This window comes from Peromyscus californicus, unplaced genomic scaffold, assembly GCF_007827085.1.
Source record: "Peromyscus californicus insignis strain IS unplaced genomic scaffold, ASM782708v3 Scaffold_5__1_contigs__length_169319896, whole genome shotgun sequence".
NCBI lineage: Eukaryota > Metazoa > Chordata > Mammalia > Rodentia > Cricetidae > Peromyscus > Peromyscus californicus.
Window position 1 is genome coordinate 42,110,103 of NW_026294573.1, and position 23,698 is coordinate 42,133,800.

Here is a 23,698-nt window from a genome sequence, read left to right on the forward strand (position 1 = left end):
CCTCAGTGAGTCCCCTGGTTCCTCTCAGGGTTTGATGCACAGGGCTCCCTGCACACTCACAGATGAAGTAGGAGCACCAAAAGCTGACCTTGGGCAAAGGGACTAGCTCAAGGCCTTGAAGTGAGCAGGTGACCAATGGGGAAAGACTGGGATCCTGACACATGTCATGGAAAGACAGTGTGGCCTCTGGTCCCTATGGGGCTGCGCTCACATCTACCCTTATCACACAGTCCTCTACCCTGAAAGACAACAGACGGGGGAGATCTGTGCCTTCACAAACCCCGAGGGAAGGCTGGGGCTCAGAGAGGTCTAGACTCTCCCCAGGGCCACACACAGAGAGGGATCTAAGCCAGGACTGGCACCAGGCCCCATGGTCCCTCAGCCCCACTCTGTCTGGCCCAGCTCCAGCCCCGGACTGGGCAGATGGTGGGTACCCAAAGTTTGGCAGTTACCTTATTTCCTGAAAACCCAACAAACTCCAGCAGCCTCAGGATCCTAGTGGGAAGCATGGACAGCGTCTGCGGGGTCAGAGGCAGTGGGTGTGTGGAGGGCATCCTAGGGAAAGTCAGAGGACCCCACCCACAGCTTGCCCTTCACCCAGGTAGGAGAGGGTGGCCACCTCTCCCAGACCCATGCCAGTCTTTACACCATCTCCCAGGACCAGCCCCTTCCCTCACAGACAGGCTCAGCATTTCTATGTTGCTCCAACCCAGCCCACGCTGCTCCTTCTGCCTGGCACGCCCTTCCCGGCCTGAACTCTTGATGGATCTAAGAGTCAATGCAATGCTTATCTCCCTCCCCAGGAACTCTCTCCAGTGGCCCTGAAAAGAACTTGGATCCCTGTCCCCTGTGGGTTACAGCTGCTTTCAGGCCTCTCCTTTCCCCTGGGAAGTGCTTGACAGCCAGCAATCTGGGCCAGAAGTGGTCTGAGTTTCTGGGGTTGTCAATGTCTATGGCTATTGTTACCTTCTCAGGGGTTCATGCTACCAGGTAGGCACAACATGCACATGTAGACTCTCGAAAGGTGGTCACCCTATGTGACACCCCAGCTTGAGCCCCTTAAGGCTGGTAATACTCAAGAATCATCTCTAGGTCCCATGCCTAGCACACAGCCAGGCACAGTGGCACACAGGGGTGACCTTGTGTGGGACAAGGACATGCAGGGGAGCTGCATCTGGGGCCCAGACACTGAAGAAAGGAGGGGCTCCTACTCACCAGGTTGAAGGCTCCTACACCAAGCTTCACCCCTCCTTCAAAGTGCCTATGGCTCTCTCCTCTGCAGTATTGGGAGGACTGGACGAGGGTATCCAGTTCCCTGTGGGAAGGGTGCTGCTTAGCCACATGCTGGAGCCAGGCTGGGATCCATCCCCTCCTCCCTGACAGGGTGGGCTCAGAACTCAACAGTGGTGGATTTAGAGTCTACAGACCCAGAGAGCTGATGCTCCATGAATTTCCCTCTTGTCTACCACCACAGATGCATGTTCCTCACCCCGAAACGGCGCCATATTGTCCCCAGTGGTACAATACCCTCCACCGGCCTCATCTGCCCTCTTAGGCTGGATAATTCTTTACTGGGAGAAAGGAGAGGACCTGTTGCCAGCGTAGGATGTTGAAGACACTCCTGCCCTCCCTCCGTCTAGGTGTGAGCAGGAGCCTCTCCTCAGTGGGACAACCAGGATGTCTCCGGAACAGTGTCACGGGGGGCACAGACACCCCAGATGAGAACCACTGGGCAGATACAAACACCTTGTCCCCCAGGACGTTTCCTTGGCGTTCACTTGGCTGGAATCCAACCCTCTTTCTCCTAGGTACCAATGACACAGAGCTCCCAGCCTAGCACAGAGGCTTTGTAGACAGCCATCATCCCCAGGCTTCTCTGTACCAGGCACTAGAAGGCAGCAGGGGTCATAATAGCCTCACCCTGTCCCCACAGCTCTAGCCCTTAGGGGACAGTCTCCACCAATCTCTTGAAAGGAGAAGAACCCTGGGGCTGGACTTAGTCTGGGGATAAAGAGGGTTTTTCAGATGGTATTTAAGTGGAAAGGTGACATGTTAGCTAGAACCTGGGAGGAGATGTGTGAGCTAGAACCTGGGAGGAGACCTGGGAGCTAGAACCTGGGAGGTGAACTGGAACTGGCCTGGTGACTGTTCTGACAGAGACAACATGTCCAAAAGCTGTGAGGCACAGATGAGTTTGGCATATCAGAACTGAAGGCAGACCTAAAGGTCTGCAGCAGAGTGATGTGGGAGAGGCAGTAAAGATGCCGGGGGCGGGGGGGGGGGGTGCTCCACTCTGTAAGCAAGAGGGGCCTCGGGAGTTGGAGGGGTGGCCTGACCAGGTGTGTGCTCTGCAGTCACCATTCTGGAAGCTGGCAAGGACATTGGAGGGACTGAAGCACCTGTCTAGCTGTCCCTGGACAATTCCAGCACAAGCCTTTTGGTGCCCTGTGCAGGGAACAGTCACCCTGATGGGGGAGGTAAAGACAGCGATCGTTCTCAAAGTGTAATGGGAAATAAGTTCTAATGAATAACTTAGGGAAGGGAGGGGGGCTGGGTTTGCAGAAGCTTTATCTGATTTCAGACTTGTAGATAAGGGACAGTACTAGGTAAAAGTGCTCTGGGCTGTCCTCAGGCTTTTAACCATCAGCACACCTTGTCCCTGGCCCAGAGACTTTTGTCAGGGACCCAGCCCAGACATAGTATGGAAATTATTTCAGCAGGAGGGGAACTATTAGGAGGTGTGGCTTTGTTGACAGAGTAGGTATGGCCTTGTTGGAGAAGTGTGTCACTGTGGGGGAGTGGGCTTTAAGGTCTCATATATGCTCAAGCCACGCCCAATGTCTCAGACCACTTCCTGCTGCCTCCAGGTCAAAATGTAGGACCCTTATCTCCTTCTCCAGCACCATGTCTGCCTGCACCCTACCGTATCACACCATGATGGATAACAGACTAAACCTCTGAAAATGTGAGTTACCCCAATTAAATATTTTTCCTTTAGAAGAGTTGCCATGGTCATGGTATCTCTTCACAGCAATAGAAACTCTAAGACAGGGAACATGCATCTATGTGTGTGTGTGTGTGTGTGTGTGTGTGTGTGTGTGTGTGTGTGTGTGTGTGTGTGTGTGTCTATGTCTGTGTACACACGTGCTATCCCTGCATGTTAAAAAGGTCAAGGAAGATTTTATAGGAAAAGTTGCATTTGAGCCTTTACAGATCTGTAGTTCTGCTGCTGTTCCTTGAAGTCCTCTGTCTGTCTGCCTCCCTGCCCACCAGCCCAGGCTGTTTGTGTAGACTCTGGGTCATCTTCTTCCACAACAGACAAGGCATTCAAGAAGCCAATCATACAAGTATAGCCAGAAAACCAGAGCATTATTCCAGGAAATGGAGGTTTTGAAGGTGCAGAAATCTGAGCTCCCAGATTTTTAAACTTCAGGCCTCCCACAATGCAGTCTGAGAGACTCCTTGGCCCCAGGCTTCCAGCCCCCTACAGGCTGGCCCTGCTTACTTGTACGTCTGGTAGCTGTTTCGAACTTTGATGCCGCCCTTGATGAAGCTCACCATGTTCTCATCCTGTGGTGGGGAGAGATGAAGAGAACTGGGTCCAAGGCGGGTAACTGTAGGTTGGAGGGTCACCCAAGGCTGTGGGCCTTGACAGCCCTCCACCTTGTGCCCAGATCTATGACAGATGAGGCGGGAGTGGTCAGAGGTCACCCAAAGCAGGCTGCCCCAACCCCCCTTCTCAGACACACACACAGACACAGACACACACACACACACACACACACACACACACACACACACACACGAGTCCAACAGTGTCCCCCTCTAGGTAGAAGACCCATGGGAGATGAAGAGGGTTGCTCAATTTTGGAATGTTAAAGATAATTACTGTAATATGTTATTTAAAGTCCCAGCAATCCCCAGCCTGTCTGGTGCCCCAATCCTGGTGTCCACTCAGAAAAAGAAAGGACATGGGTTGCAAAGCCTTGTCAGGAATGTCCACAGCATCAGTGTCCATGAAACCAAGAACCAAAAGCAACCGAGGCTCACCCATGGAAGCTAGGTAAACTGAGGCATGTTTACATAAAAGAATATTATCCAGCCACACAAAGACAGGTGGAGAATCCCAGCCCTACACAACTGGAAGCCTTTGTGACACAGAACCCACCAAAGCTTAACAATATGCTGTTCAGACACAAATGGGAAACACAAATGTGGGGGTGATGAGGGAGGTAATGGCTTCTCCCGGGAAGGAGGCTGGGACAGTGTCGGGGAGGGGGTGAGTCTTGCTATGTAGGCTCTGGCCTCCAGCAGAATCAGGGTATGTGTGCGATAATAATATGTAATAAAAAGCAAATAAAATAAAATGCCATTCTTGTTTCAGCGAGTCCCAAACTGAGGATTAGGATTGGTCCAGCTCCAATCACCTGAGAGCCAAAAGATTTTAAAAACTAAGGTTTCCTGCCTATGACATCTATGAACTACATCCATGACATGGCATGGCGTGATCATCTTAAAGGGCGCACTGGTGGCATGCATACCTTGGGGGTGACCAATGGCTCTCTAATTGATTTAAGACCCCCTCAGGAAGAGGGAAACCGTGCCTATTGGTGGAAACCTAGCCAACCGCTAGTGCCAGAGAAGTCATTTTCTAAACCAGCATCATCCCTAACAACAATCCATAAGCATTTCTCCTTACACCCACAGATACGTGTAGTCTTCACCCCTCATCAAGGAAAGTCTTTGCAACAGATGGAGACCATTACAAAAAAATCAAAACCAATCACCATGCAGAGTTGTGGCACCCCGTCCCAACGGATACATCTGCAAAACACTCACACACCTAAGGCCCAGGGAGCATTGCAAAGAGGGGCAAGACTGTCAGAGTCCGAGGATCAGGGAGTTTGCGGGGAGCTTGTGTCTCCGGGGACGTCTGAGGCCACGCCCATAAGGTCTCACCAACGTGACTACCCAACAGTGAGCTGACCAAGGATGCCACTAATGGGCATGCCAAAGCATACAGGGAAAGGCCCATGAAGCTCAGCCCTACACAAAAATCTACAGGCAACTGAGGAAAGCTGGAAATGGGAGGGGCAGTCTTCTCCAGGGAAGAGCACCCCAATTGGTTGACCAGTGCCCAACTGCCAGCCCTGGAAACATAGATACAAGTGATATTATACAGACTAAACAAGTTATATTTAGGAATATATATATTTACATATATATTGTATATACATGCATATATATCGCATATGATAACAATTAGTGAAAAAAGAGGTCATGAGTTTGAAGGAGAGGGGTATATGAGAGGCTTTAGAAGAAAGGGAAGGGGAAAATGTTTTAACTAAACTATAATTTTTTAAAAAGAGCTAGCCAGGCAGTGGTGGTACACACCTTTAATCCCAGCACTCGAGAGGCAGAAGCCAGTGGATCTCTGAGTTTGAGGCCAGCCTGGTCTACAGAGCAAGTTCCAGAACAGCCAAGGCTACACAGAGAAACCCTGTCTCAAAAAAGAAAAGAAAAGAAAAGTACATACAAGTAATAGCATATGGACTGATAAATGGCTCATTGGCTGTTCTTCCAGAGAGCCGAAGGTTCAATTCCCAGCATCCACTTGGTGGTTCACAACTGTCTGTAACTTCACTTCCAGAGAATCCAAATGCCCTCTCTGGCCTCTGAGGGCACCAGGCATGCATTTAGTACACAGACATGCATGCAGGCAAAACACATAAAATACAATAATAATGTTTTTTAAAATTAAAAAGAGCTAAGGAAGCCAGGTAGTACATGCCTTCCATCACAGCACTTGGGAGGCAGAGGCAGCTGGATTGCTGTGAATTCAAGGCTGGTTTGGTCTACATAGTGAGTTCCAGATTAGTTAGAGCTGCATAATGAGACCCTGTCTAAAAAATCAAAAAACAAGCTAAAGAAAACAAATAGCACCCAACACTACAATGCATTTACCCTTCTCCAACACACACACACACACACACACACACACACACACACACACACACACACACACACACACGTGCTAACGTGCTAGCCAAGGAGTTCTAGTAAAACTGTGCGTAAACAGTGTGCGTAATTCCCACTGTGGTAGGGAGACCCATCTCTGACTTGACCAGAACCAAATTCAAATCCCAGTTCACTATTTGCTAATGCTGTGACCTTAGGGAGAGGAGTCCTCTGCTTTGCTGTCCTGTGAGGGGTTAAGTAACAAGTGTAAACACATCAGACAGGACCTCGTGTTGTGGGAGTTATGCAAACACGGCATATCCAGCTGCCTCTGCCTCCCAAGTGCTGTGATATCCAGAGACTCTGGAGACAGCTCCCACAGCCAAGTGCTTGCCACATAAGCCTAAGGACAGAATTTGATCCTGGAACCCACGTACAAAGCCAGATGAGTGGAGCGCATCTGTAATCCCTCCCAGAGGACGGAGGCAGAGACAGGAGAATCATCTGGAGGCAGAGACAGGAGAATCATCTGGAAGCTTTGAGGCTAGCTAGCCTAGCATACACAGCTCAGCAGCAGAAATAACCAGGGCCTCTGCCTCAAAAACAAAGTAGAAGGAGAGATCCAATTCCCAAAAAGATCTCCTTTGACCTCCACACATCTATAGCATACCTTCCACCTTGCCATCACAGGTACACATGCACACAAACACACACACACACACACACACACACACACACACACATACACACTCACACACACACACACATACACACTCACACACACACATGTATGCACTAAATAAATATATTAAAAAGTGGAGAGTGAGAGGAAGACACAACCTCCTGATATCAACCTCCGCTCTCCACGCACACACACACACACACACACACACACACACACACACACATGCACACATCACAGGCACATGCAATATGGCAGATCTATAGAGCTGCAAAAGCCTGCTATATTATTTGCTGGACAGGAACAGGAGTGACAAAAAGGATTGAGAGACACCTGCCCTCCTCCTCCAGCTTGGCCAGGGTTGGGACTCTGAGCCCCAGGCTTTGCCATTTCTCAGGGGGCAAGTCATGCCTGGTCTGACCCAGAATTCTGCGGCTCTTTGCCCAAGTGTGGGGTAGGCTGGGGTGAGGGGAGCTTCCTTACCTGAAGGAAGGTCAGGGCCGCCCTCTGCAGCAGGCACTCTGCGTAACAGACCTCTGCATGGATTTCCTCTGCAGGGGGAAAAAAAAACCTAAGGTCCTAGGCAGGAGGCTCAGGTAAAGCCACATTCCCTCTGGGGCACATGAAGTCACAAGGGGGCTTTCTACACAGCCATGGGCCTGAGGAGCAAAGCCATGGTTTTCAGGCTTCCAGGTGCTTAGCTGATAGTGCTGTTGGGTGGCTGGGCTTCTCCAAAGGCCCCAGGCCAGGGCCACCTGTGTCCCAGCATTAGGCCATAGCACAGCCCCCTTGGGGACACCAGAATGGATAACTTTTCTCTCCTCCCCTCCACCCTCCCTTCCCCTCCCCTCCACACTCCCCTCCTGTCCATTCTCCCCTCCCTTCCCCTCTCTGGGCCACCAGGGCCCACGCTTGAAAGGACACCTTGAACGCCATACCTTCCGTGAACTGGTCCATGGTGGGACGGTGTACCAGGTTGCTCAAAGAGTCTGACACAGACAACTTCTTCCGGTACCTGGAGAAGGAAAGGGGCCCCTGATGGCTCCATGAGGCTAAAAGGGACCAGCCTGGGCCACACTTGTCTTTGTACACACACACCCTGGGCTATACTTTCAAATAGTTGAAAGTTTGTAGGCACCTCCCACAGGAGTCTCCAGACTCAGGTCCACAGCTCCCCCCTTGCTGGAATCCTTCCTCCCTTCTCCACTGGGCTGAGGTTCAAACCCAGAGCACCCCATATGTTAAGCAAGTGCTCTGACAACTGAGTCATAATCCCAACCCCTAGTCTAGGCCCAACGGTTTCCTGGATCACCAGGGCCCGGGCCAGAGTAGATGTGGGTGTATGCCCAGTGGCATTCATGGACCATGGACTAAACTCACTCAAGTACACACCAGGCCCTGCCACCGGGTCCCCAGGGCAACACCATGACTCGTCATCACACACACCTCTTTTAAAAATGAAAAAAGTTGAGAACTGAGAGGGGCCTGCCCAAGACAGAGTTAAAAAGTGGCAGAGACAGAATCCATTTTCTCCCCAGTGACCGGCTCAGACAAGGCTCCACAGCCCTGCTACAGGAACAGCTCTCACACCGGAGGACACAGGACCTCCTAGCCAGAAGCGGCAGCGCTTAGCGGGCACACCAGGCACTTGGTTAGGAAGGAGACAGAAGGGTGGGCCTCACGACCCTCTCCCTGTCCCCACGGTTCCCACCTCTGACACAGCGACTGTGCTTCCTTCATCATGTTGCCGGCAAGCAGGATGTCCTGGGGGTCGAAGGTCATCATGGCCTGCATCTCCAGGATGGTGGCGTACGTCAGCGAGTGGTACATGCTCTCCTTGGTTCTGTGGGACAAAGTGGGCATTGAGAGCACCAGACGTGGCTGGCTGGCTGTGGGAGACACGGTTTCAAAGTCTGACCCTTTCATGGCATCTCAAACAGCCTCCATTCAAGGAGGACGGGGGAGAGCAATGTGGTAAGAACGCATTGCAGACGTCAGATAAGGCCAAAAGTTGAAAAACTAATTAACAAACAAAAGATCTTGGTCCAGTTCCCAGCTCCTCTTCTTCCTGCGGAGTAACCACAAGTGACCTTCCTGGGGAGGGGACACAGTCCTGGTGCTGGCCTGAGGCTGTTCTTGCCCACACAGGGTGCCCGCCTCTTGCCTTCTGGCCCTCCTCCTCTGGTCCTGCCTGCCCCAGGACCATCTAGACCTGTTACTACTGCTTCCCCATCTCGCCTGACCTACAACACCCGGCAGAACCTCCCAGCACTCAAGCCCTGGAGCCAGCAAGATGGCTCAGCATGGCAAGGTGCTTGCCACCAAGCCTCACAACCTGAGCCCCCACACGTTCCTCTTCCAGGCCCTTGCCCAGGCTGCTCTTCCAGCTTGAGACGTCTTCCTGACTCAGTCACCACAGCCTTCAAGACCCCGATGGCAAGGCACAGACCACACTCAGCCCACGAGCACAAGCTTAACTCACCCTCTGCAGACTGTGGGTACCGCAGGACAGGGCTCATCTCTGTGGTCTGATGTGACCGGGCTGAGCCAGGGCAGCCTCAGAAAGCCTTCACCTCCTGCCTCCCTGTGCAGCAGCCTGGAACTTGGCTATTACCCCAGCACCAGGGGGTGATGGTGCTGGATGGCTGGAGCTACTGAGTCTGGCAGGGGAACAGCTTGCCTGCCATAGGAGGAGCCTGCACAGTTTGGTTCCCTTCCCCGAGCACCTCGGTCAATTATTTCCAGAACTCCTTACTACCAGGCCAAGGCTGGGAACGTCAGAGGAGAGAGATGGCTAAGGTTCATAAAGGGGTTTATTGTTAGATCACGTGACTTTAGCCACCTTCCTTTCCAGTCAAAGCAGAGCTTGTGGATGAGTTACTCTTTTCCTTCCAGGTGACTCTCTTCAGTTGGGCTTTGTTGTTGTTGATGATGATGTTGTTTGTTTGTTTGTTTTTGAGGCAGGGCCCCAGACTTCATTAAACAGGTCTCCCTCTACTTTCCACGTGCTGGGATTACAGGCATGCGCCTCTATATGCCCTGCTTTAGGTCAGGATTCTTGAGGACCAAAGGAACAAAAGGCGGTAGATTTCTCCCAGTCCTGCCTGTTCCCAGATACCTTCCAATCTGTGCCATGAGTAGGAACAGGGGCCAGTGGAAAGGATCTGGCTGCCTGTTATGGGGTTGGGGGGTGCTCAACCCGGATTTTAGAGTCCCTCAGACACAGGCTGGACTCCTGGCCGTGCTGGTCACCTGCTGTGTGACTCTAGTAGGTGTCTTGGCCTCTCTGAATTTCAGGACTCCCCTCTGTAGAAAAACAAATACAACTGGGCATGGTGGAGTACACCCTAAATCCCAGCACTCAGAATGCAGAGGCAAGTTCAAGACTAGCCTGGTCTATATGGCAAGTTCCAGCCAGCCAGCCAGCCAGCCAGACACACACACACACACACACACACAAAGAGAGAGAGAAAGAGAGAGAGAAGGGAAGGAAGAAAGGAAGAGAAAGGAAGGAAGGAAGGAAGGAAGGAAGGAAGGAAGGAAGGAAGGAAGGAAGGAAGGAAGGAAGGAAGGAAAAGGGGAAAGGAAGAAAGAAAGAGAAAAATGAATAATATAATCTTTCTGTCCTGGAGCTTCCAGAGTGAATTTGTTCTTCCAGATCTCAGGTCACATCACCCCTGCTCAGTAAATGTGAGTCTCTCTGTCCCTCTGTCCAACCAGTGTCCAGAGTCGCTTCCCCAAGGGCCTTCCCTAACAGGACCGATAGCATCCCTCAGAACATTCCCCGCTTCCTGGCCTCTTCCCAGGGTCTCTCCACCCTGTTTCTCTCTCCCTCTTCCTTTGCATCCTGAGCCCCAGGACTCAGCCCTACCCACCCAGTCACACCTGCTGGGCCCAGAAGGAAGAAGCCTTGCCCAGGCAGCTGGCAGACAAAGTGGAATTTCTAGTCCAAGATCCAAGGCCCCAACATGTACCTGTGGCTAGGAATCCTGGCCCTCACCAGCCCACAACCTGGAGTGGCCTGGACTGGGAAATGGGATACAAAGGTATGGTGACCCCCCAATTCAGATACCCAGAGTCTTACGTGTGCCACACAAGTTTGCTTGTACATATGGCACTTGGACCCCTGAGCTGCACCCAGCTCTGTGGAAGGAGAACCCCTGGAGTCCCACCTCCTAGGGCCCAGACCAGCTGTCATGATGGAGGCGAGGGTAGACGATGGGCCTGGGGGCTTCTCAAGCCTACTCTTCCTCCACTAGCAAGGCAAGGTTGAGGCCTTGTCAACTCCTTGGCAGCCCTCCTTCCCTGCCTCAGCCCCAACATCTGGCCTCCTCACCCTGAGCCCTCAGACCTTCTGCTGTACCCAGTTAGGAACCCCAGGCCAGGGCTGCACAACTGCCCACTCCCCCAAGCTGCCACTGAGCAAGGTTGTAAAGGAACTGCCCCGCAGACAGGTGACTTCTGAGCTGGGGTCAGCCTCAGCTAAGACCCTCATCCTGCTCAGGGACAAATTTCCTCTCCCTGCCATTCCCCCCAGTACTGCCTGGCCCCTTATGCTTAGCAGGTGGCCTAGCCTCTTCCTCAAAGAACCTCCAGGACCTCACATGGGCATACCCTGAACTTCCTGCACCAGGAACTCACTTATCTTCTTGGCTGTGCTTCTTTGGGAGGAAGCCACCTGAGGCCCTTCCAAGCAAGGTGACCATGCCACCCTGCATGAGACCTGGGAGAGCCCAGCAGTCAGAATGCAGCCTGCAGCCAGGGTGGGCCTGGATTTGAATCCAAGCTCTGCCACTGACAAGCCACGGCCATTTATTCAACAGAAAAAAAATTATTGGGGTTGTCTCCATGTTCCAGACAGTGCCTGGAGACAGAGTGCTAAGAATCATAAACCAGCAGTACAGACAGTCTTATTCAGAGACGTGACATCCAGACAGCAGATGCAGAGGCAGCGAGGGGAACACGGTAAACCCTGGTAAGCCCAAGGAGCACAGAAGGGGTGCTACCCAGCCCCCCTCACTAGGGTCAGGACGGCCAAGCAGACCTGTGTACAATATGGAATCATGAACAACTGTGGACCCAACCTTCTCGGAAGCTTCAGTGGGTATAAATGGGGCCAAGGGGCTGTATTGTTGTTATTGATGACCGCCACTCTGGAGCAGTGGTTCTCAGTGAAGGTACTTTTGTCTCACTCTGTAAAAGGAAGTCGGACAGTTTCTGGAAAGCGTCTTTGGTGGTCATGGGTGCGGTGTGATTTTACTTCCCTGGGACGTTTGATAATTTTGGTTGCCCTGAGGTGAGATGGGGGAACTTGCCACTGACCTCCCAGACTGGCATAGGGAAACAGTTTGTCCTAGAAGTGCGCCAGGCATCCTGATTCCAGGCATGGTTGCACATGCCTGCAATCCCAGAAATGGGCAACCTGAGGCAGGAGGATCTCAAATTTGAGGTCACCCTGGACTAAATAGTAAGATTTTTTGTCTCAAATAAAAGGGGATGGTGGCTGGATATATGGCTCAGCAGTTAAAAGCATTTACTCTTGTTAAGGACCCAGGTTCAATTCCCAGCACCCACATGATGAGTCACAACTTTGTTTTAAACTCCACTTCCAGGGGATCTGAATCTCTCTTCTGGTTTTGTGCCTGGGTACAAGGCACACACATGATGCACAGACATACATGCAGGCCAACACCAATATACATAAAACACAAGTAAAAACATAAAGAGGGGGACTGGAGAGACAGCTCCACAGTTAAAGCAATTGCAGTCTGAGTATGGGGACTGGAGGATCCCCAGAAACCCACATAAATGCTGGGTAGATGTGGTGGCCCACCTAAAATTCTACCCCAAGAATGTGAAGATAGGGGACCCCCAGAGCAAGCTGGGTAGCAAGACTAGCTACATCAGCAGGCTGTGGGTTTGATTCCCAGACTCTGCCTCAATCAATGAGGTGGAAGAGTAATCAAGGATGATTCCAACATCAACCTTGGGCCCCCACGTGCATGCACACACACATTCACACACACATGCCCACAAACACGAAAGTTAAAAAAAAAAAGGAAGAAAGAAAAATAAGATGTTAAGGGCAAAAGAGAATATGCAGAGAAACAATGAGTATGAGGAAATTGGTCATGTGATCACGGAAGTCACAAGTCGTCAAGGGAAGGACTTAATGACACCCGGAAGGGAAAAGACAGAAATCAAGTGAGCGCTCAGCAAGATGCTCAGTGTGTAAGGGCACTTGCTGCCAAGACCTGAGTTCAATCCCCGAATCCCCGCGGTGGACAGAGAGAACTGACTCCTGAAGTTGTCCTCAGACCTCAACATACATGCAGTGGACACACACACACACACACACACACACACACACACACACACACACACACTTTAAAAAGAAACATAAAGGAGGGGGAGGGGAATGTGAAGCTTAGGGAAGGCTCACCTGGGAAGCCCAACACCTGACCGGAGGAAAGGGAACAGAAGACTAAGGGAATGCCCTAGAACAGAAAGAGTTGATTACAAAACCACAGCGTGAACAAGACCTTTGTCCCAGCCCACTGCTCTGAAACCTGGACAGGCAGGAATAGGAGATCTGAAACATTTCTGAGAAGGGGACACAAACGGGGTAAGAATTAGGACTTAGAGTGACTGTTGCTGTGATTAAACACCATGACCAAGAGCAACCTGGGGAGGAAAGGGTTCATTTGGGTTACACACACACACACACACACACACACACACACACACACACGCACACGCGCGCCTTTAATCCCAGCACTCGGGATGCAGAGGTAAGTGGATCTCTGTGAGTTCGAGGCCAGCCTGGTCTACAGAGTGAGTTCCAGGACAGGCTCCAAAGCTACATAAAGAAACCTTGTCTTGAAAACAAACAAACAAGATAAAGATCTCATGTAACCCAGGCCAGCCTTGAATTTGTTCTATAGCAGAGGATGACTTTGAACTCCTGAACTTTCTATCTCTACCTCCCACGTACTAGGGGGGGGGGAGGGTACGCACCATCATATTCAGGTAAGAAAACTAAACTCTTTCTTTTTAGAAAGGATCTTTCTGTGTTACCTTGGCTGTCCTGGAACTCATAGAGATCCACCTGCCTCTGCCTCCTAACTACTGGATTATAGGTGTGCACTACCACACCCAGTGAAAGCTACATTCTTTTTTTATTTTGGAGCTGAGGACCGAACCCAGGGCCTTGCGCTTGCTAGGCAAGCGCTCTAACACTGAGCTAAATCCCCAAACCCAAAAAAGCTACATTCTTATCTATTAAGAGATGAGTTTTCATGGCGCACGCCTTTAATCCCAGCACTCGGGAGGCAGAGGCAGGCGGATCTCTGTGAGTTCGAGGCCAGCCTGGTCTCCAAAGCGAGTTCCAGGAAAGGCGCAAAGCTACACAGAGAAACCCTGTCTCGAAAAAACAAAACAAAACAAAACAAAAAAAGAGATGAGTTTTCTAAAGTGACAAAAACAGTGAGTTTTGGACTAGTGAGATGGCTTAGCTGTACATAAGCCTAGAGCCCAAGTTTGATCCCAGAGCCCCATAAGGTGCAGCAAGAGACTTGACTTCCTAAAGTTCTTCTCTAACCTATAGTCACACACACACACACACACACACACACACACACACACACACACACACACACACACTCACACACACACACACACACAAATAAAATTTTTTTTATTAAAAGTGAATTTTATGGTATCTGAATTATACCTTAGTTTTAAAAACTGCAAAGAAGGCGGGCGGGGGCTAGGAGGGAAAACACTGCATGTGCGTATTATTTAGAACTAGTATGCCAGGCCTGGTGGTGCATGCTGGGAATCTTAGCACTTGGGAGGTGGAGGTTGGAGGATCTCAAGTCAGAGGTTGTCTTGGAGAGCCTGTCCCAAAACTAAATAAACCACCACCAACAAACACTGGAGAAATGCCTTAAAGTACAGGCCCCGTCACTACCCCACGGCCCAGTGAACGGTCTAAAGGGGGAAGGAGCAATTTCCAGTGGATTCAATGGGAAGAGGAAGTCACCGTCTCCCAGTGACGGTGGAAGCCATCTGGCTCTTCACAGGCTGTGGGAGGGGTGCCTGGGCCGTTTGGATGAGACTTTTCAGGAGTCCCGGTGACCCAGAAAGTGTAATGTACTCATGGGCTCCTCTAATCCATGTCCATCCCTACGTGTGCACTTACATGTGTGCCCCCTAAGCTCACCTGGGTTTGAGGTAGCTGAGTGCTTCTGAGAACTGGTTGGTGAGGAAGAGGTCCAGGGCTATCATGCACTGGTCCAGGGCCTCATGGAGGCTGCTCACAGGAGACCTGAGGGAAGAAGCAGACATGCAACAGACAGAGTCTTTGGCCTCTCCTGGCCAGGACAGAGCTTCACTGGCCTGGTTGACCCAACAACCAGGCCTCCTCTGGGCTGCCCATGCTGAGCCACAGGGACCGTTTATACCCACTTCTCAGTGTCCCCAATGGTGGAAGAAAGGAGGGTGTCATCTGAGACTCAATGACAGGATGGGGCTGGGGCTCAGGATGGAGAGCAAGGAAGCCATAAGAATGATCATTTCTTACCCTTCACAATTGTAAAAGGAGCCCTTATGGCCCTTCTGACCCATTGGGCTTTGCCGCCCCCGAGGGGCACCGCCCAACACTGATCCCACTTCGTCCCTCTCTGGGTATTTCTTCTCCAGGTTCTTACTGATCTCAGGCCTACACTCTAGAACTGACACTGTCACAATGGGCCATGGAGGGCAATGGTTCTGTATGAGCATTCCAGAGCCTTCCATACTTGTCACCTTCCCAATGACATCTGCTACATACCTGGCCCTCTTCTGGTCCTCAAGTTCCCCTACAGCTCTTAGCATCCTACCAACATATTTAAATTATTGTCTGACTCCCTCCGCTAAAATACAAGCTTCTAAAAAACAGGAATCTTGCATCTATCCCTTCTGTATCCCCAGCCCTAGTGTCTGGCACAAACAGGCTCCTAACAAATTTATGAGTGAGTGAGTGAATGAATGAATGAGTGAATGAGTGAATGAATGAATGAATGAATGAACAAATGAAGTCCAAGGCTGGGACTCTCCTGGGTCTTAACTTTCCCTTCTGAAAAATGAAAATGCCTCTTCTCCAGGAGCCCAATTTGAATGAGCGAAGATGTTAGTTTTTTGAGACAGCGTCTCCTTATGTAGTCCTGGCTATCCTAGAACCCTTTACGTAGATCAGGATGTCCTGGAACTCCTGTCTTGGTGCTGGAATTAAAGGTGTGCACTTGAAACAAAGTTCTTATAGAAGCTTGCCATACTGCTGAAGAAAATCCTGATCTTCACACCCCCGGGAAGAGAAAATGTCTCCGCTTAGGCCAAATCCTACATCAACCCAAGGCCTGTCGGCAGATCTTCCCAGGCAAAACGAGAAGCAGTCAAAGCTTGCCTCTTGCGCCTTCTCCTCAGCCTGTTCCCGCTCAGCCTTGCCAATTTAGTGAGTAACACATCTCCTCCACCCAGTTTCTCAAGCCAGAAGTCTGATAGCCATCTTTGACCCACCCCTCTCACTGGGCTCCACCGCCAAACACCAGCAGCACCTGCCTCCATGTCTGTGGGCCTCTGGGCCAAGCCGCTGTCCTGGTAAGCCAAGCCTGCCAGGAAAGTCCCCTCTCCTCTTCTGCTACCTCCCTCCCAGTCTCTTAGCCCCTTCAAACTGTTTCATGGCCTGTAAGACGCCCTTCTCCCAGCCCTCTTAGGTTCTGCATCCATTTATGGTGGTGGGGTTTTGCACTGTTTTTTTTTTTTTAATAATAAAGACCCTGTCCAAGTTGATAGCGCGATACACCATGTGCGGAGGTCAGCTGACAATCTGTAGCAGTCAGGCGTCTCCTTCCACCATGGGTGCCACAGGAATCGAACTCAGAACATCAGGCTTGGCAGCAAGCATCTCCACCCGCTGAGCCAGCTTTCCTGCCCTTGTTTGCCTTTTAAGACAGGGTCTTAACTATGTAGCTTTTGTGGTCTGAATGTGAAATGTCACCTACGGGCTCTTGTGTGAACACTCAGTCCCCAGCTGGTGGTGCTGATTAGGGAGGCCGTGGAACCATTAGAAGATGGGGTTTTCTTAAGGGAAGTGGGCCACTAAGGGTGGGCCTTCAGGCTTAATAGTCCAGCTCCGCTTCCTGTTCATTCTTTGCTTCCTAAGTGTAGATGGAAGGTGAGAAGCCAGCTTCCTGCTATCACACTTTCCCCAGGATGACAGACAGCATCCCCCAGGAACTGTGAACCCAGAATAATCCCTTTCTTTCTGAAATTGCTTTTATCAGAGTTATTTTATCACAGTAACAGGGAAAGAAACTATCACAGGGCCTGGAGAGGTGGCTCAGCAGTGTAGGGCACTTGTTGCTCTCACAGAGGACCACGGTTCAATTCCCAGCACCTGCATGATGGCTCACAACCATCCATCACTCCACTTCCAGGGATAAGATGTCCCCTTCTGACTTCTGCAGGCGCTAGGCACACATGTGGTGCACACACATACATGTTGGAAAGACATTCATATAGATAACATAAATCTAAAAGAAGAAAGAGACTGAGAGAGCAATCCAAGCTGGCCTCAAACACTCGTTCAGTCCTCCTGCCCCAACCTCCCGAGTACTGGGCTTACAGGCTGAGACCTTCCTTTAGGGATCCCCTAACACACAGCTCCCTGCTCCCTTTTCAAGACTTTCATTGTGCTAGTTCCTCTTCGGGTGTGGAATTTGCTAGTTGCTTGCTGTGTTTTTCATGTTGATTGTGGTTTTCATTTCCAGGGATTCCACTAGATTCTTCTTTCAAATCTGATCGATTTTTTTAGACAGCCATTGATTCCCAGCTTATCGTTTCAGATTTAGCTTCAATGTCTTCACACATTGTAAGCACAACTAATTATACATTATTTCAGAGAAAAGAATTCTGCTATTTATTGTTGCTGGTGCCTGTCACTCACGGTGGCTTGTTTCCTTGTGTTTTGTACTTTTATTGGTAAATTACATTTGAGTAATCCCAAAGGGACCTTGGGATGAGGACCCATCCCTTCAGAAAGGACTCTGTTGACTTTGGCCAGGTTCCCAGGGTGCTGCCACCCTGAGGCTGTAAAAAAAAAAAAAAAAAAAAAAAAAAAAAATCACTATTTTACTTTATGGAGTCTAGGTCCTCAAAAGTAATGTGAATTTTAAAAACGCAGCTCTTGCAGGAAAATCAACCGATGTTCGTCATTTTTAGGAAAGCGCTCTCTCCACTGGCAGATTCTTTCCAGCCACACCAGGGACCTCTATTTAAGTGGAGAGGAAGGAGGCTGTGTTTTGAGTCTTCACACAGTGCAAGCCCACAACCTCCCCTCCCCCGCCTTGAGTGATTAGAGGTTTCTGAGTCTGAAAGGTCCTAGGCTACCATGGCAGCGGCTTGTTCCCAGACACACTCCAGACCCCACCACTAGAAGCTGTCAGGGAGGTCAGGAGGACATCTTAGAGGACGCCTGGTGTAGCCCACCCAGCCCCCAGGTTCTGACGGCAGACTGTGGGAAACACTAGGCCCTCCAACCCAGCCCTGTCTTAATAGCCATAGATACCTTTTGAAAGCACAGATCTATCTGATCATGTTACTTCAAATCCATCATGGCTTCTCATGTCTCTGAGAGCAAAGACCCACTTCCTTTCCATGGTCATAAAAGGCCCCACCCAAAGCGGGCTGGCCCTCTTCTCATGAAGCCTGGCATGTCTGTCTTCCTTTGTGTTCAGGACCCAGCCTAGCAACCAGGGTCCAACCCACTCATCTTTGCTGTGTGAATTAACTAGGAAGCTGCAAACACAGTACCGCGAGTACTCAATGACATTCTTAATTTGTGCCCTCGAAGCGCTTTGTGACCTGGGGTTATACACACCGCGGACGAGAAAACAGAGGCACAGAGGTGAAGGGACTTGGCCAAGACCGCAGAGCCCAGGGGTGGGTTCTAATCTGAGTTTCTTCCTATGTTGGTATCCATCGGCTGAGCCTCAAGGGATCACGTGGCCCACATCCACCAAGTGTGGAAGCAAAAGCCTGCCTCTCATTCTGGACACCCTACCCCTCACCCCATCCCACGGAGAAGCGAGAAAGGTTTCCCTGGGGCCCCAGCACCTCTTTGGCTTAACTGAAGTGAGGAAGATCTACAGCGAGAGAAAGCCCTGAATCCATTCTTTCTGTCTTCCCTCCCACCACACTCACTGAGCTCTCTGTTAGTGCATGCTGCTGTCTGGGCTCTGGGAACAGAGTGGCCCCAGTCTGGAACCTTGCCCTTGATGAACTCAGTCTTCTGAAGGCTCTCTAGCGGGCAGAGCAGTGACAGCCACAGTTAACAGGGCTGTGATGGACGGAAGAGGCCCTAACTCAGCCTGGGCACTCAAGGAAGGTATCTCAGCCAGACGCCACTGAACTGAACCCAAGGCGGAGAAAGAAGCCCATGAAGGAACGGAGAGCATAAAGGCCGGCAACGTCGCAAGGTGGTTCTCAGGCACTGCAGTCTGGACAGGCTGAAGACAGGCTCCAGAAAGCCTGCTGGATGGAGAGATGAAGGAAGACTGGGGACATTGGCCCTATGGGATTAATGGCATTGGCATCCACTCCCTCTACCAAGGGATCACTCAAGCTTTAATCTAAATTGGCCGTGGTATTATTTTGTTCAATCCTCCTCCCGGCCGAGCTCTTCTCTGCGTTTGAGAGATAAGTGGGAAGGCCCTGCAGTGTGGAAGACTCCTCCCCGAGGTCTGCAAGAGCAAAGCACAGGACCTTTCCCTAGGCTTCCTCTGCCCTGGCTGTGAAGGAGGCCCCAAGTCTCCACAGGCTGTTCCGCAGTCATCCAGGCCTTTCTGTTCCAGGGTACCTTGTTCTGCCCAATTTACATCCTTGTGGTGACGTGGCCTCTCTGCTGTGCCTTAAGGACATTAAGGCATGGGTAAAGGATGGGGATGGGCAGGCACTGAGCTGGATGGAACACAGATGGAGACCTACATCAGGGTCTTAGACAAGATGGTAAAGGACTGTCCCATTCAGACACATACAAACTCACCCACACACATGCTCACACAGGAGGCCATAGTGAGAAACAAACTGGGGGTAGGAGGGGTGCCAGGCAGCTGGGGCCACTCTACCCCCCTTCCCTTCCCATCTCCCTGTCATGGGCTTGGTCTGATACCTTGTCTCAAGGGCAGGGCTGGGGACAAAGTGACTGGGAGACCCTTAGACCCAGTTAACCCCTGAACCTAACCTCAGTCAGAAGAGCAAAATCGCTCAGGGAGCAGACTGGAGCCAGCCCTGGATTTTAATCTCTTCTCTGCCCTTTGGAGGTGCGGGACTCTAGTTCAAAAAGTGCAGTGTGTATCTATGGGGAGTTGTGACTTCTGAATTGACCTTTCTAAGTTTCAAATATGGTCAAGAGGTTTCATTCAAAGCCCCATACTCACTGGGCGGTGGTGGCCCATGCCTTTAATCCCAGCACTCGGGAGGCAGAGTCGGGCGGATCTCTGTGAGTTCAAGGCCAGCCTGGTCTACAGAGCGAGATCCAGGACAGGCACCAAAACTACACAAAGAAACTGTTTCAAAAACACCAAAAAAACAAAAACAAAAACAAAACCCCAAATTCTGTGGCCCTTAGCGATACACAGTCAGTACTACAGGGCATGGTCTCTTAGAACTTTGAAAGCGACAGCTTTGAGCTGAGCTGTAGCTCAGCAGTTACTCATGACTTGGTAAAGGTTTTGTTTTTGTCTTTTGAGACCCCACTGAATCTCTTATATAAGATTGGCCTGGAACTTACTATGTAGCCAAAGATGAGCTTGAGTTTCTCCTGCCTCCACCTCCCAAGTGCTAGGATTACAGGTGTGCTCCACCATGTCCAGCTTTTTTTGGTGCTAGGGGATCAAACCCAGGGCTCTGTGCATGCTAGACAAGAACCATAGCAACTGAGCTCCACCTCAGCCAGCAGAAAGTTCTTCAGCCTTACAAGCCTTTATTTCCCGGTCAGTACAATGGGCCTAAGGGTACCTACATCCCAGGGCTGTGAAGAAAGACAGAGACAGGAAGTACTCATGAACTGTAACTGGTTATCCTTTTTTGTTTGTTTTTCGAGACAGGGTTTCTTTGTGTAACAGGTCTGGCTGTCCTGGAACTTGCTTTGTAGACCAGGCTGGCCTCAAACTCTAGCGATTCACTTGCCTAGAGGGGTGTGCCATCGCCGCCCGTGTGGTTATTCTTTTCCACTGTCGTGTCTCTCATCAAGCAGGTCTGATTTAGTAACGGAACAAGCCAGGTGTGGTGGCACACTCCTGCAGCCCCAGCACTCAGGAAGGCTGAGGTAGAAGGATCCAGAGTCTGAGGCCAGACAAGGACTACAGAGTGAGATCCTGTCAGAAGGAAACAAAAAGAAGTGGGCAAGAGGAAGAAAGGAGAGGAGGGAAGGTTGAGAGCACACCTGTCACCCACGAGGGGCACCACAGGGGCACACTCCTGTGAAAAGACAGCCAGCCACACAGGACTACTCTGGGCTTGACTAGCAGGACACAGGGAACCACCTCAATGTCTAACAAGGGTGAGTAAATAAACGGATCTTTACACAGGGTGATGAAGCAGGTATCAGGATGAGGGGACCAGCGTGTGGGACCAAGGAGGCAAAACTTCACAAACCCAAATTCTGGAGAAGTCAACCACAGAAGGTGCGTGCTGCGTGGTTCCATTTACAGAATACTTTGAAGTAAGAACAAACCACTCCTCATCCCCAAACTGGGTTGTTTTTAGATTTTCCTGTACTCAGCAGGAGAATAAAAATGGGATGTGATAAACCCAAGATCCAGGCTGGCAATCATCTCTGGAGAGGGAAGGCAGGAGGGGGTCTCCACGAGGACTTTGCAACTCTAACAAGACTTCTCTCTTAAATAGAAAATAAATTATGTGGGCACAGAGTTAATATCTGGCAACACAGGGTGGCAAGAACATGGAGGTCCATTTAATTATTTACCATAGGGGCTAGAAAGATGGCTTAGTGGTTAAAAATTTGTGCCGCTCCCACAGAGGACCAGAGTCTGGTTCCCCGGATCCACATCAGTGGGTCGAAACTGCCTATAACTTCCCTATAACTCCAGATACAGGAGATCTGATGCCCTCTTCTGGACTCCACTTATATGTGTGTCTGTCTGTCTGTCTGTGTGTGTATGCAATTAAAAAATAAAAATGTCGCCGGGCGGTGGTGGCGCACGCCTTTAATCCCAGCACTCGGGAGGCAGAGCCAGGCAGATCTCTATGAGTTCGAGGCCAGCCTGGGCTACCAAGTGAGTTCCAGGAAAGGCGCAAAGCTACACAGAGAAACCCTGTCTTGAAAAACAAAACAAAACAAAAAAATAAATAAATAAAAATAAAAATGTCTTTTAAAATTATTTATCATATCTTCTGAAGTCTTAAAAACATTTCACAACTTTTTAGCTGGGCATGGTGGCATATGCTTGTAGTCCTACCTGGTGGGAAGTAGAGATGGGAACATCAGGAGTTCAGGGTTATCCTCAGCTACATAGAGAATGCAAGGGTAGCTTGGACTACTTGAGACCCTATCTCAACCCACCGCATTCCCACTGCCAAGAAATTATTGTTGTATGGTAGAAATCTGAGGCTTGACCATTTTTTTCCAAAGTTAGACCTAGACAAGCTCTGAGTGTTTGCTGAGCGACTAAGTAAGTGTCTGCGGTGGAGGAGGGAGACCCTTCTACTTTGGCCCTCCTCTGCTCAAACCCTGCAAGGATAACACTGACTAGGGCAGGGGAAGGGATGGACAGATGGACCTGTGTGGCCTCTCAGAGTGAACCCTCAGAGCCATACAAGAAAGCGGTCACTCTGTTGGTGCTAGAGATGTGTGCTTACTGGAAGCTTAGCGCTCCTCCGGGTTGGAGGAGACCAGGGTCATCCCAGGGACTCAAGCACTGATGTGGGTGTGTCAGCAAGAGGAAGGTGGCTTTCGCTTGGGAAATCTGGGATTCTCGGATGGAAGCCTTGCTCTGTGTCTCCCTTCTGAAAAACCACTGTTCTAGTACTGGCGGGTGGGTGCTCGACAGGGCTGCCCAGGAAAGTACCCTGCCAAGCTCCAGATGTGAGGCTTTCAACCCTCAGCAGGGAGGGCACAGCTAGCCCAGCCCCTTTGTGTTTTCCAAAGGAGGGACCAGAAGTCAGGGAGGTGAAAGCCTTGACCAAAGTTATACAACAGAAAATGATTAGGGAAAACTTAACGGGTAGGCCTCCTCCGGGCCACGGTGTTGCCACGGTGTTCCCCAGCACCGAACTTCCAATCTCTCAGACCCATGCTACACTCACAGGCCCTGGGGAGGCTTCCAGCTGGCGGGTGGCACCAGGCTCCTCTCCTCCCTGTTCACCTGTCAGGCCTCAGGCCCTTGGCAAATATTGTCCCTGTTCTGATCTCCACGTAGGGCGGGCACCACTCCCAGCTCACCTGAGCAGGATCTGCCCAGTAACCTCCCAGCAGCCAGGGAGATCAGCAACTAGCCCCAAGCACTGAGACCCAGGAACAGCCAGGCGGCTGTCTCCAGACAGCAGCTGGCAGTGTCTGGGGACAATGTAAGGGGGTCCGACAGTGACTTCGGCAGGGTGGGGGTGGGGCTGGCCAAGACAGCCATGTTGATAGTGGCAATACCCACCTTGACAACCAAGGTTCCTGCTACACCCACTATCCCGGCCCCAGCACACTTAGAGCCCTTCAAACACCCTAAATAACCCTAAAGGGGATGCCACCAGACAGAGCTGAGTTCCAATTCCACTCCCGCTCTTACCTCCTGGATAATCAAAGACAAGTCACTTAAGAACTATGCCTCCAGTTCCTCATCTGTAAGGAGGGTTGATCGTAACAAGGCCCACCCCACGGGTGCACACTCCACAAGGAGGGAGAAGAAAGTTGGGACCCAGAGGGACAGTCCCCGGGAGGCAGCGGGGCGCGCTGGCTGCCCAGCGGCTAGAGCCGCAGTGCGGTCCCGGGGCTCCTCCTGGGCG

General features: G+C 50.9%; 1 protein-coding gene across 9 annotated transcripts in view; it reads right to left on the reverse strand.

Annotated features, from left to right (window-relative positions):
- Ttc39a (tetratricopeptide repeat domain 39A) overlaps window positions 1–23,698 on the reverse strand; it is a 56,147-nt gene that overhangs the window by 19,754 nt on the left and 12,695 nt on the right. For 5 of the 9 annotated variants that reach the window (XM_052715332.1, XM_052715334.1, XM_052715331.1 and 2 more), the window contains exons 2-8: window positions 14,865–14,969; window positions 8,352–8,483; window positions 7,579–7,655; window positions 7,124–7,191; window positions 3,506–3,570; window positions 1,216–1,315; window positions 453–518 (exon numbers count right to left, since the gene is read on the reverse strand). In XM_052715332.1, the coding sequence (XP_052571292.1) occupies window positions 453–518; window positions 1,216–1,315; window positions 3,506–3,570; window positions 7,124–7,191; window positions 7,579–7,655; window positions 8,352–8,483; window positions 14,865–14,929 (573 nt within the window). In that variant the 5' untranslated portion in view covers window positions 14,930–14,969. Of the gene's footprint in view, window positions 1–452; window positions 519–1,215; window positions 1,316–3,505; window positions 3,571–7,123; window positions 7,192–7,578; window positions 7,656–8,351; window positions 8,484–9,122; window positions 9,947–13,082; window positions 13,138–14,864; window positions 14,975–23,481; window positions 23,695–23,698 lie in introns of those variants that run through there. The other 4 variants (XM_052715338.1, XM_052715335.1, XM_052715337.1 and 1 more) reach the window with 4 other exon arrangements.